This window comes from Triturus cristatus, chromosome 3_1 (genome assembly GCF_964204655.1).
Source record: "Triturus cristatus chromosome 3_1, aTriCri1.1, whole genome shotgun sequence".
NCBI lineage: Eukaryota > Metazoa > Chordata > Amphibia > Caudata > Salamandridae > Triturus > Triturus cristatus.
The window spans coordinates 859,106,469-859,119,148 of record NC_140583.1 but is presented as its reverse complement, the minus strand read 5'-3'; the positions used below and the strand labels follow the sequence as shown (position 1 = coordinate 859,119,148).

The 12,680-nt window shown below is 48.8% G+C and overlaps 1 protein-coding gene across 4 annotated transcripts in view; it reads right to left on the bottom strand.

The window, feature by feature from the left end:
• LOC146861186 (neurabin-1-like) overlaps window positions 1-12,680 on the bottom strand; it is a 611,401-nt gene that overhangs the window by 240,697 nt on the left and 358,024 nt on the right. For all 4 annotated transcript variants that reach the window (XM_085645289.1, XM_085645286.1, XM_085645285.1 and 1 more), the window contains exons 9-10: window positions 9,107-9,203; window positions 8,850-9,030 (exon numbers count right to left, since the gene is read on the bottom strand). In XM_085645289.1, the coding sequence (XP_085501415.1) occupies window positions 8,850-9,030; window positions 9,107-9,203 (278 nt within the window). The remainder of the gene's footprint in view (window positions 1-8,849; window positions 9,031-9,106; window positions 9,204-12,680) is intronic.

Sequence of the window (12,680 nt, the reverse complement as noted above, 5' to 3'; positions counted from 1 at the left end):
AGGGACTGCTAGTAGACACTTGCACAAGTATCCTATTCCCTTGATTTACAAGGGGTCTCTCTCTAATTTATTATAATCATGAGGTACTCCACCAGTAGGCGTATGCAATGGAGTGCCCATTACCAAATGCTCTGCACTACTGCTGACAATTGCGGCAAGCGTGTTCTGTCCTGCTTTTTAAGATAATACAAGGTGGTCATGTTGTCTGTCTTCATGATGACTACATTGTGTTGAACTTGTTGAAAGAAGACCAAGAGAGCTAACTGTATGGACACTAGCTTGAGGCAGTTGATGTGAGACCCTTTTGTGGCCCTGAACAGTTATGATGACGAAGATATGATCCCCATCCTGAGAGTTCAGCATCTATGGTGATTCTCCCCTGCAGAAGAGGGCCCACGAAGGGCCATACTTGTAACAGATTGTAGGTGTGCCATTGCAAAGAGAGTGGAGTGTTGCCCTGCATTAACACTAGACTTTCCCAGTGACCCTCTGTTTCTGATCATTATGCTAAAAGGAACTGCTAAAGCAGAGACTATGCCAAAGCACGAGGCAATCATCCCTGGCAGGCACATGACATTTTAGACTAACTTGACCATCTGGCTGAAAGAGGCAGTATCTACTAGAAACCAAGCACCTTGGCTTGGCAAAGCCTTGCCGGTAACTGCATTGAGAATGGCCCCTAAGAAAGGCTGGATCTAAATGGCTTATAGGTGGGACTTCACTGTGTTATGGTGAACCGCAAATAGTAGAGGAGAGATATAGTGGCTTCGGTATAAGCGAGACACTTCCTTGTTTGCACTCTTATCAGCCAATCATCAAAGTAGGGGAACATACAAGTTCCATCCACACCACCTTTCTTAGATGGGAAGCTATCATAGCTTACTACTCTGGGAGTAGTGGTGACACCAACTGGCAATACCTTGAACTGATGTTGACCACTTAACACAAAGCGCAGGTAGTGGTGATGAGAGGGATGAATGAGTATATGGAAGTAATCATCCTTTCGATCGAGTGCAGTCATTTATTCGCAACACTACAGCAGCAGGATGACATCCTGCAGAATGACCATATGGAAATGTGCTGAGAGGATGTACTCATTGAGGGGTCGGAGGTCCAGTATAAGCCTTAGGGATTCATACTTTTTGAGGATTAGAAAAGAGAGGGAGTACACTCCTTTGAAGGGATGCTGCAGCGGCACCTGTTCTAATGACCCTTTGAGGATGAGCACCTGAATCTCCTCTTAAAGAGGCGCAGGTGTTTCAGGCGAGGGTGTTTGAAGGGAGGCAACATGGGAGGTGTCCCAACCAGCTCAGATGCATCCTGATCAACACCCGCTCCGCACGCAAACACGCCGTCGAGCTCTGGGACCTACTCTACACCGCATCCCCGGACGTCGCCTTCCTGACCGAGACCTGGATGAATGAAGCCTCCTCTCCAGACATCGCCATAGCCATCCCCGACGGGTACAAGATCAACCGCAGAGACCACACCAACGGAGCCGGAGGAGGAATCGCCATTGTCCACAAAAACACCATCAGAGTCTCAACAAACACCTACGACACTCAGCACCGCCGAACACATGCACTTCCAGATCCACACGGACCCCAAGACCACCCTAAGAGGCACCCTCGTCTACAGACCGCCAGGACCCCGGCCACAATTCTGCGACTCCATCGCCAACCTCATCAGCACGCACTCGCTGACCTCCACCGACTACATCCTCCTCGGAGACCTGAACTATCATCTGGAGAACAACAACGACTACAACTCATCCACCCTGATGGCCAACCTCGGACTAAAACAGCTTGTGACAACACCGACCCACATCGCCGGTCACACGCTTGATGCCATCTTCTCCTCAAGCCCCCACGTCGCCTTCAGCCACGCCTCCGAACTCACCTGGACAGACCACCACTGCATCCACTTCTCCTTCCGAAAACCCCTCACACACCACCGCACCCTACAGATCCCCCGCCGCTGCTTGGGCAAAGTCACTGAAGAACAACTACAGACAAGCCTCGCACTCAACCCACCGACCAACCCCACCAACCCCGACGAAGGTGCACTCACCCTCGGACGCTGGATGAACGACTGTGCCAACACCCTAGCCCCACTGAAAAAGCCCACCAACAGAGACACCAGCAAAAGAACCAGCTGGTTCACCCCGGAACTCCTTGCTTCAAAGAGCACCTGCCGGAAATTGGAGAACATATGGCACAGCGACAAGATGCCAGACAGTCGCGCGGCCCACAAAGACACCATCCGCAACCACCACCACCTCATCAGGAACGCCAAAAGGACCTCCTTCTCAGACCGCCTTGACAACAACGCACACAACAGCAAGGAGCTCTTAAACATCGTGAAGGAAATCTCCAACCCCAGCTCCAGCGCCGACATCCCGCCATCGCAAGCCCTGTGCGACTCCCTTGCCACCACCTTTCACCGCAAGATCACCGACATCCATGACAGCTTCAACCCCCGGATGACCCCTACAGGCCTCGACACGCCAGACCCACCGCACCCCACCAACCACGACTCCCTGACAACCTGGGCCAATGTGAGCATAGAGGACACAATCAAGACCATGGGCACAATCAACTCCGGATCCCCGACCGACCCTCTCCCACACCACATCTTCAACAAAGCCGGCAGGTCCATCGCACCCCACCTGCGCAACATCAACCTCTCCTTCGAGACCGCTACCTTCCCTGAGAGCTGGAAGCACGCAGAGATAAATGGCCTACTGAAGAAACCCAAGGCGGATCCGAGCGACCTCAAGAACTTCCGGCCCATCTCCCTGCTTCCGTTCCCAGCAAAGGTCATCCAGAAGATAGTTAACATCCAGCTCTCCCGTCACCTCGAAGACAACAACATCCTGGACCCCTCCCAATCAGGATTCCGCAGCAACCACAGCACCGTGACTGCCCTCATCGCTGCCACAGACGACATCAGGATCCTGCAAGACAACGGCGAGACGGCGGCCCTCATCCTCCTGGATCTCTCCGCCGCCTTCGACACCGTCTGCCACCGCACGCGACTCCACGACGCAGGAATCCGTGACAAGGCCTTGGACTGGACCACCACCTTCCTCACTGGCAGAACTCAGAAAGTCCGCCTCCCCCGTTCCGATCCGAAGCCTCCGAGATAATCTGCGGCGTCCCACAGGAATCCTCCCTCAGCCCAGCGCTGTTCAACGTCTGCATGGCACCACTAGCACGCATCGCCCGACAGCACGACCTCAACATAATCTCCTACGCCGACGACACGCAGCTGATCCTCTCCCTCACCAAGGACCCTCTCACTGCCAAATCCAACCTCCACCAGGGAATGAAGGTCGTCGCCGACTGGATGAAGGAAAGCCGTCTTAAGCTGAACTCAGGCACGACGGAGATTCTCGGGCCCAACCACTCAGCATGGGACGACTCCTGGTGGCCGGCATCACTGGGGACACCCCCGGCCCCTACCAACCACGCACGCAACCTGGGAGTCATCCTCGACTCAAAACTCACCATGACCAAACAAGTCAATGCAGTCTCCTCCACCTGCTTCAACACCCTCCGCATGCTCCGCCAGATCTACAGATGGATCCCGACAAATACGAGGAAAACAGTCACCCAGGCCCTAGTCAGCAGCAGACTAGACTACGGAAACGCCCTCTACGCCGGAGCCTCGTCCAAGCTCATCAACAGACTGCAAAGAAACCAGAACGCATCTGCACGCCTAATCCTCGACGTCCCGCGCCGCAACCACATCACCCTCCACCTGAGGAACCTGCACTGGCTCCCCGTCGACAGAAGAATCTCCTTCAAGCTCCTGGTCCACGCACACAAGTCCCTCCACAAAACTGGCCCAGCCTAGCTCAACAATCGACTCTATGTACCCAACAGGGAACTCCGCTCCACTGGCCACGTCGTGGCAACGGTCCCGCGCATCCGCAGAACCACATCTGGAGGCAGGTCCTTCTCCCACCGCGCCGCCAAGACCTGGAACACCCTCCCCCTCAACCTACGACAAACCCAAGACCTGCTGACCTTCAGAAGAAGACTCAAGACCTGGCTCTTCGACCAGTAGCAGCAGCACCCCTCCCCTCTCCCCCCTAATCCCCCCCCCCCTCTCAGCGTCTTGAAACCCTCACGGGTAAGTAGCGCGCTTTACAAATGATTTGTTTGATTGATTGACTGAGGTGTGCTCTGGGCGTAAGCCATGTTTTATAATGTAGAAAACCCAGTGGTCAGAGGTGATCTTTTCCCAACGAGGAAGAACTCCCTGAAGTCTACCCCCCAACAGGTGTCATGTAATCAAGGGGGGATAGAGGGAATCACTGCTTGGAGGAGGCGCTTCCGAGCCTTCTTTGCCCCTTCCCTTGGTGTTGTTGCCTTAGTAAAACCCTCTAAAATACCTCCGTAATGACTGCTGGTGGCATGGTTGTTGACTTTGGAAGGAGGTGGGCGGGTCCCTGTGGTGTCATCCCCGAAAGGACCCACTCAGAATTGATGTCTGTAGGGCACCCATGGCCCTGACTGTATATATTTTTTTTAAAGTTTATCCAGCATCTGGTCAACCTGCAGTCTGATGAGATGTTCACCATCGAATAGTAGATTTAATAGATGCTGCTGTACCTATGGCTGACCAGATTACTGGTGTTGACACTTCTGGCCGTGGGTGTCTGCTGCGTTGAGCTTACACTGAACAGTGGCATTAGATATGGTCTTATTCCGCTACTGGCTCCTGCTGCCTACACTCTTCAGGAAGTCCTGCCGTATCGACAGAGGAGGCCAACTGAATCAACAATGTTGATTGTACTCCCACCCTCTTGCCAGCTGCGTCCAGGTTTTTACTCTCCTTGTCAGGAGGAGGAGGATGGGGACAATCGCCTGCAGCTTGTGCAACTGGACTACGCCATACTGCTCAAAATATTCCTCAACTATGATCTCTGGCAAAAGTCTGGTCTAAAAAAAAAAAAGGGCACCCATCAGCACAACGCTTAAGAGTTTGGATGTGCCATTTCAAACACTGCCTGTGAGGAAGAAAATCCCCCCCCCCCCCAAAAAACAAATTACCCTAGGATTCATGTCTCCATGACCCAACTGTTTCATCATAAGTGAAAATCTATGTGCCATTAAACTTCATGATCCTAGTTCCATCCTTCCAGCTCTGGATATGCACTCTGGAATAGATTAACAACGAACCTCCTTACATTGTCCCTCTCTGCACCCTCCTCTACAGCCAAGATCTTTAAGATTATTAGGCATTGCCGGTTCTTACATTTTTTAAATTTCCATTAAGTGTCCAACTGTGCCTCATGTGCTGCTGACTGGCCCTACGACAATTTCAACGACCTACACCTGACCTCACAGTCCGCCTACCTCCCAGCAACACCGGCCAGCCCACCATCTCCACCTGGACACCGATCACAACCAAAGAGATAGTCCTGACCATGAAAGGCATCCACTCCGGGGCCCCCACGCCACATATACTACAAAGCCGCCATCGCACCTTCAAGACCGACTCCTTCCCCGATGCCTGGAAACGAGCAAAGGTCAGGCCACTGTTCAAGAAGCCCTCAGCGGACCTCAAGAACTACAGACCCATCTCGCTCCTTCCTTTTGCGGCGAAAGTCACAAAAGACAGTCAACGCAGAACTGAAAAGGTTAGTAGAAGACACCATCCTCGACCCCTCACAATCCGGCTTCCGAAGCAACCACAGCACCGAGACCGCCCTAATTGCTGCCACTGACGTCATCCGCACCGCAGACCTGATTCTACTCGACCTGTCAGCATCATTCGACACCATCTCCCACCGCACACTCGCAGCCAGACTACACGACGCCGGCATACACGGCACCACCCTCGACTGGATCTGATCGTTCCTCGCAGGCAGAAGCCAAAGGATCAGGTTGCCTCCCTTCCTCTCTGAACCCACGGAAATCAACTGCGGAGTCCCACAGGGATCATCACTCAGCCCCACCCTCTTCAACATTTACATGGCTCCCCTCACAGCCATCTCCCGACAACATGGCCTCAGCATAGTCTCCTACGCCGACGACACCCAGCTCATCCTCTCCCTCACCGAGGACCCCACCACCAGACAACTTCCAGGAAGGAATGTAAGATGTCACAGCCTGGAAGAGCAACAGCTGCCTGAAGCTCAAATCAGAAAAGACAGAAGTCCTCTCACTGGGAACCACCCCATCGGCATGGAACAACCCCCGGAACCTCGGAATCATTCTTGACTCCTCAGCTGTTTCAACAGCCTCCGCAGGACCTTTAAATGGATCCACCCGGAGGCAAGTAAGACACCCACGCACTCATCACCAGCAGGCTGGATAACGGAAATGTCCTTTACACCGGCATCAACAAGTCTCTACTTCGCAAGCTCCAGACGATACAGAACACTGCCACCAGACTCGTCCTCGGTATCCCCTGACACGAACACATCAGCCAACACCTGCACAGGCTCCACTGGCTCCCCCTCGAGAAAAGAGTCACTTGAAAGATACTCATCCACGCCTACAAATGCCTACACAACACCTGACCCCAATACCTAAACGACAGTGTCACCCTACATGTACCCAAAAGAAACCTGTTCTGCCAACCTCCACCTCGCCCAAACCCCGCGCATGCCCTGAACCAGAACAGGAGGAAGATCCTTCTCCCACATCACGGCCAAGACCTGGAACGAGCACCCGGCCGACATCAGACGCGCCCCTTCCCTGAACATCTACAGGAAGACTCTGAAGACCTGGCTTATCGACTGATATGGAACTGCTGCCCCCCCCCCCTTACTATCCCCCTGATTGATTGAGGCAAGATCACTCTCAAACACTGTGGCCCGGCTCTCTAATGATTACATACTCAGAGCTCTGAAAATATTTTTGCGATCCTACATAGTGCCCCTTGTAACTCTCTGGTCGCTACCCAGGCTATTCGGCTGCCTGAGCAGATGTCTTCCCTCTGTGAAATTAGCCCTTGGTGGATGGTTTCAAGGGTTGATGCCTCGGCAGTCACTAATAACTCCTGGGTGAGATGATCGAGACTCAACCAAGCTTTCATATGCATGCTGTGTTGTAGAATAATCCCATTTTAAGTCACCCCAGCACTGGCCCTTCGTGCCATGATTCCTGGGACTTTTCGAACTGTCGAGCAAGTGCTATTGTCCACAATACCTCCTGGGGGAGAATTGCTCTCCTTGCTCGATAAAATGCCTGCAGAGTCACTTTCTGAGAGGTCGGAGTCATCACCTCACCCATCTGACATTGAGAATAAACATTCCTTGGCCTCAGAATATGATCCAGTCTTAGGAGCAGTGATACCTTCCTTCTTGCGATTGCATTTAACAGATTTGCCCCAACAGGTGACCTCAAAGCCAGGCCCCCTCCCCCTTGCACAAGAAATCCTCCTCCCCTTGACTGATCACGTTCACAGCAGCAGGCGCCAGCCTCAAGCACTTGTCCCCCTTAGGCTCCCTCCTCAGCCACCCCAAAAACTTTTGTGACACCTTTGCTGACCTGTTGTCCTGTATTATTAATGAAGAAAGACAAGTCTTGTACCAGTGGGGTGGGTGGTTTGGTAGGGTTGCCCATTTGTAGCTCCTTCATGAAGACCAGCAGTGTGTTTTTTCAACTTGCGGCTGTCAACACTACAGCCGATATAATCTTTTAACTGGGCAGTGCCTGCTCAGCATCTCCTGAAATTCTCCCCCCCCCCCCCCTCTTGGGTTGTGTTCTGTTCGTGCAATTAGAATCAAATTCCAGACTGTCCATCGGTCATAAAGAGGGCGTCCGTTTGCTGGAGTGGGTCCACTTGCCGAGCTGCTAAGGGCTCCTGATTGCTTTTGGACTTTCTTAGCAGCTCTGAAATTAAGTTCTAGCCGCATTCACTGGTTCCGTCTTCTCTCCCTTGGTGCTCGCAGAGACGCTGAGTCAGGCAGGGCTTTCCTCGTCCTGGCCCGGCCAGAGATGAGAGCGGTTCCATTACGAGTCTTTAAAACTCCCATGTTCTTGGGGCCATTGTGCCAAACAGTCTCCAGAAGCTTCTCTCCTTGTAGCCACTGCCTCCCAAGCTCCTGCTGCTGAGTGTTTGCAGTGGGCGTTTCGCTACACCTACAAGTGAGTGGCTCGGTGTGTGCCCGCTTGCTTTCGAGAGCAGACAAGCTACCCACCACCAACAACAGTCGCATCTGATGCTCAAACTCTGGGAGGGCCGCCTCATCTGGTGGTCTGGTCGGCTTATAGAAGATAAGCCACTACATTTTCTGACTGTCTCTGGAGAGGAGAAAGGCTTACAACTGGCCCCAATCTCGCACCTCCCTTGGAGAAATCCCCCACTCAAGGCAGACATGTTTGACCCCGATTAACTGCTGGTTTGAAGTGGGCGACACTATTTGAAATGTATGTGGAAAAGCTGCATCTCCTAGGGACATCTAGGAGTAACATGACTTTTGCCTAACATGGACATCATATGCTAATGCGTGATAGTAGGGATACCCGATTCAGGGAATCGACATAATTACAGTTGAGAAAGCTCCCTGGCAATTGCAAGTAACCCAGTGATGGAAAAAATACCAGGTATACATATGAAGGGGCTGAAGATGTAGAGTATAGCATTAATTCCATTAGTTTACCTGCCTTTCTTGACTGAATTGTAAATACAGGTCGTCTAAGGGTCAATGCATCAATTTACTGAAATACTTTAGGAAAGTTACAGGAACCTGCTGCACTCTATGCATCACATTTCTGAATTGCCATATGCAGAACGAGATAAAGACAGTTGAGAACAAACATATCTGCAAACTAACATTTGCTTGGGGACTGGTCACACTTGTTTAACACAAATAACTGATACTTTACCACACAGACTATCTGCCTGCTCTGATAACTTAGTCAGGCTTTCTACTTCTTGCAATTCGTCTAATTTCTCGTGTTGTACACACTGCTTGCCGTTCCTTTGCATATCTTGAAGAGAAAGTGAAATTCCTTGAGCCTCTTTAATTTGCAACTGTAACTGTAGTATGTTCTCGAGTTCTTCAATCTGCAAATAGGAAAATAATTATAAAAAAAGCATACAAATTCCTGAAAACACATATAAAAAAAATAAAGAGGCTTACTTTGGCTTGCAATATCTTAAGTTGCTCTGTGTGCATCTGGTCCTTTGCTTCAAGCATCACTTTTTGTTCTTCTTCCTTCTTCATAAACTCTATTTCTCTAAAAAGATTTGCAATGTTAACTCATATGCCAAAATGTCAAACACTTACTGCACATTGCCTATTTTCAGTATGTGAAACAGGTTTTAACAATGAGTAATCTTCCCTTGTAATAATGTGTAATTTATAAAAGGACACAGATTATTCCCTCAGAGAGGAAGAATTGTCTATTATCTGTTAATGCTCACAGTAAAATGAAGCAAACCTTTCCATTAGGGTCATCCTAAAATGCACTAACACAATAGGAGCCACAGGGGGGAAAAACACGAGCACGGCCGCCCCCCACTCAATACATTATACCAACAAGTGGCCTGCCCTGCAATACACCTAATCCTATAATGCTGACACTAACAGGGTTTCCAATCCTCTCTGATTCCCTAGAGTGTGTTCCCTATCACTACTCACAAGGTCGTGGTGTATCAAATTAAAAGTGTCAAAGAGACCATCAAAGCACCGCTTCTACCAAAAGTTGGCTAGAAAAAAGGTGAAGGAAGAGAAAGAGCACCTCACGGTAGTAACAAGGGGGGTTGCTGGTTGGTACTCACCGGCCTCCCACTTATCATCATAGATTGCTCTTACTCAATGTGAGAAACAAAAATTTTAATGTTTTGATACATAATCCCAGTGAAGTGAGGTGGTGAAAAAAATTAGCAGTTCCTGGTGCTTTTATACGTGCCCTATGGACCCCAGTGAGAACATGAAAATCTAATACTCACCATTAAAAACTGGTAGTGCTTACTAGCTTGACGTAACTTTATTAAATGCTGTAAGCTCCCACGATTAAAAATGGTTTCAATCAAACCATAGTCAATTCTATAGTGCCAACATGTTTTGTTGCCGAACCATCACACAACTTCTTCAGGGCTATTGGGGTTCCAAATCAACTTCACATGCGATTTACCTTAAACCTCTGATGGTATAATAAAGACACAAGGAATGCCAGTTAAAAAAGCCATCTGACTGTCACGATGAACTCATAGACTTAACAAATTTGTTCTGAGAGAGTATACTTAATTCCATCTTTACCAAGAGGTTGCAAAGTCTTCTCATACCAGCAACCGTCTTCGGGATGGAACACGTGTCCTCTGATCACGTGCCCCTGGGGTGACTACCAAATGTCTCGTCCCCTATAAATGTGTAAGACAAGGAGTCCTTATCTCGTAACTTGTCTTTTTTACTGTTGTAATTTCTTACAAACCATAATCTTTCCAGAGCATTAGTCTAACACTCGTAAAACATAGTTTCTCCATATACGAGTAGGACATATCACATCAAGCCCCCTTTCCGTCAGCGAATCGTTGCAACCATGATTTTACATGAAGGAACCAGTATTCAATTTGTACTCAACACTGGTTTTTCATTGACTTTTCTATTTTGGTGTACCTCAATCAGATCTCTCAAATTCACAAAATCACCAATCAAAAGCTGCACAGCAGTCAGCTATTCCCCCATATATCGCAACATTTAACTTAAAATTCCAGAAATCCACAGGTTATTAAAACCACCGCTTATTAAAACCAAGGGCAGTGCCAATACATCCAGCAATTTCCCTCAATTACACGTCTCACCCGTGCCGCGTCCCACCGGCGTGTGTGCAGCTCCCTCATTGAGCTCACAAAACGCTAGGCTTAAGGACGTGACAGACCACGCCCCACTTCCGACGCATTATCAAGAAGGGATGTATATCAATGCTATCCCAATTGGCGGCCATCTTAGAGTAGTGGAAGTACCGGAACACAAAGCAGATCCGTGTACACCTTCACAAGAATACTCCTAAGCAGAGTCCATTACCATCAAGTATTACGAAAATGTTTCACCAAAAACACATGTATATCGAATTGGCCAAACATGCATTAGCGCCGGACCATCTAAAGTCGATATTCGTCGATACATTCATAATTGGTGGCCATCTTAAAGTGGCGACAGCGCCAAGGCATGAAGCAAGCCCGTGGGAATTTCCACAAGAAACTTTCTAAAATTAATTTATCATCATCAAATGTTGTGAAAATCAAAGCTTTTATAGGGAGGATGTATATACTCAAAATGCATATATACAACTTACCAGCCATGCCTTAGTCATCGCTTCATATTTAACACAACACACCCAGCTCCAGACCAATTCTAACATTATCCCTTAGTCATTGCAACACTAGTTCAATAGTCCAATACTTACCTGTATTATCAAATATTGATTGTCAATAAAAGAATTTCCATCAATGCCTCTTCTATTGCGCCCCTGATAGTAATCAAAGCAACAGCAACACGATGCTTGCATCAGCCTGGCAACATCAGTCCTAAGAGAGTCAATTGCTGGTTACCATTGATATTGAATCACTGTATACCAGCATACCCCAGGACGCCACAATGGTGGCAGCAGCGCGGGCTTTGGGGGCTCTCGAATGGTTTTATGATACTCCCCAATCGTTCGTTTTGCAGTGTACTGAATTGGCACTCAGAAAAAAAAATTGGGAATATAAAAATCAACTATACCTCCAGGTATCTGGGACTTCAATGGGGGCCACATTGCCCCTAGTCCGGCCTGCATTTATGTAGGCCAGTTCGAGGAGAATGTTGTATATCATGCCTCCAATCCTTTCAGAGGGAATATTTCCCTTTGGAGGTATTATATTGACGATGTCCTCTGTATCTGGTCAGGTACAGAGGACCACCTATTGGCATTTCTAACATGGTTAAACCAGACTGGTGAGTGTTTACGGTTTACCTGGTCATTCAGTAATACATCTGCTGTTTTTTTAGATGTAGATATTACAGCTACAGAACAGAGGTTAGCCACCAGTGTTCACCATAAACCCACAGACAGGAATTTCCTACTCCATTATCGTTCTTTTCATCCTAGAGCTTTGAGGGATAATCTCCCAGTGGGCCAGTTCTTGCGATATTGTCGCAATTGCTCCACAACTTGCAAATTTATAGAACGATCAGAACAATTGGTGACCAAGTTGAAAGAAAGGGATTACCCGTTTAAAACCATTAAGCAAGCCAGGAAACGTGCTTTAAACACTCCACGTGATATCTTACTGGAGAGGAATGAGAAACAGAAAAACTTCCTGTAAGATACAACCTCCACGGTTCGCATTCAAAAGAGCACCCAATTTAAAGGATAAACTTGTCCACACCCGCACACCCATGACAACACAAGTAGTCAATCTTCCATCGGGCCATTACCCATGTGGGGGTTGTTCAGTCTGGAACCTCAATCAGGTCAATAGAAGTGTAATTTTGCAAGATGGTAAAACTTGGTTTTTGAACAAGTTTAGTAATTGCAACACAGTTAATGTCATCTATAGGTCGTCCTGTAGTTGTGGGTTGCATTACATCGGTTTAACATCGTGGAAGGTGAAAGTATGAATACAAGAACATTTGAGCACTCTTAGGGCCAAGAAGTTGACAACCCGACTGGTGCAACATTTTAACGAGAAACATCATGACCCGAGGGATTTGAGATGGACTGTACTCG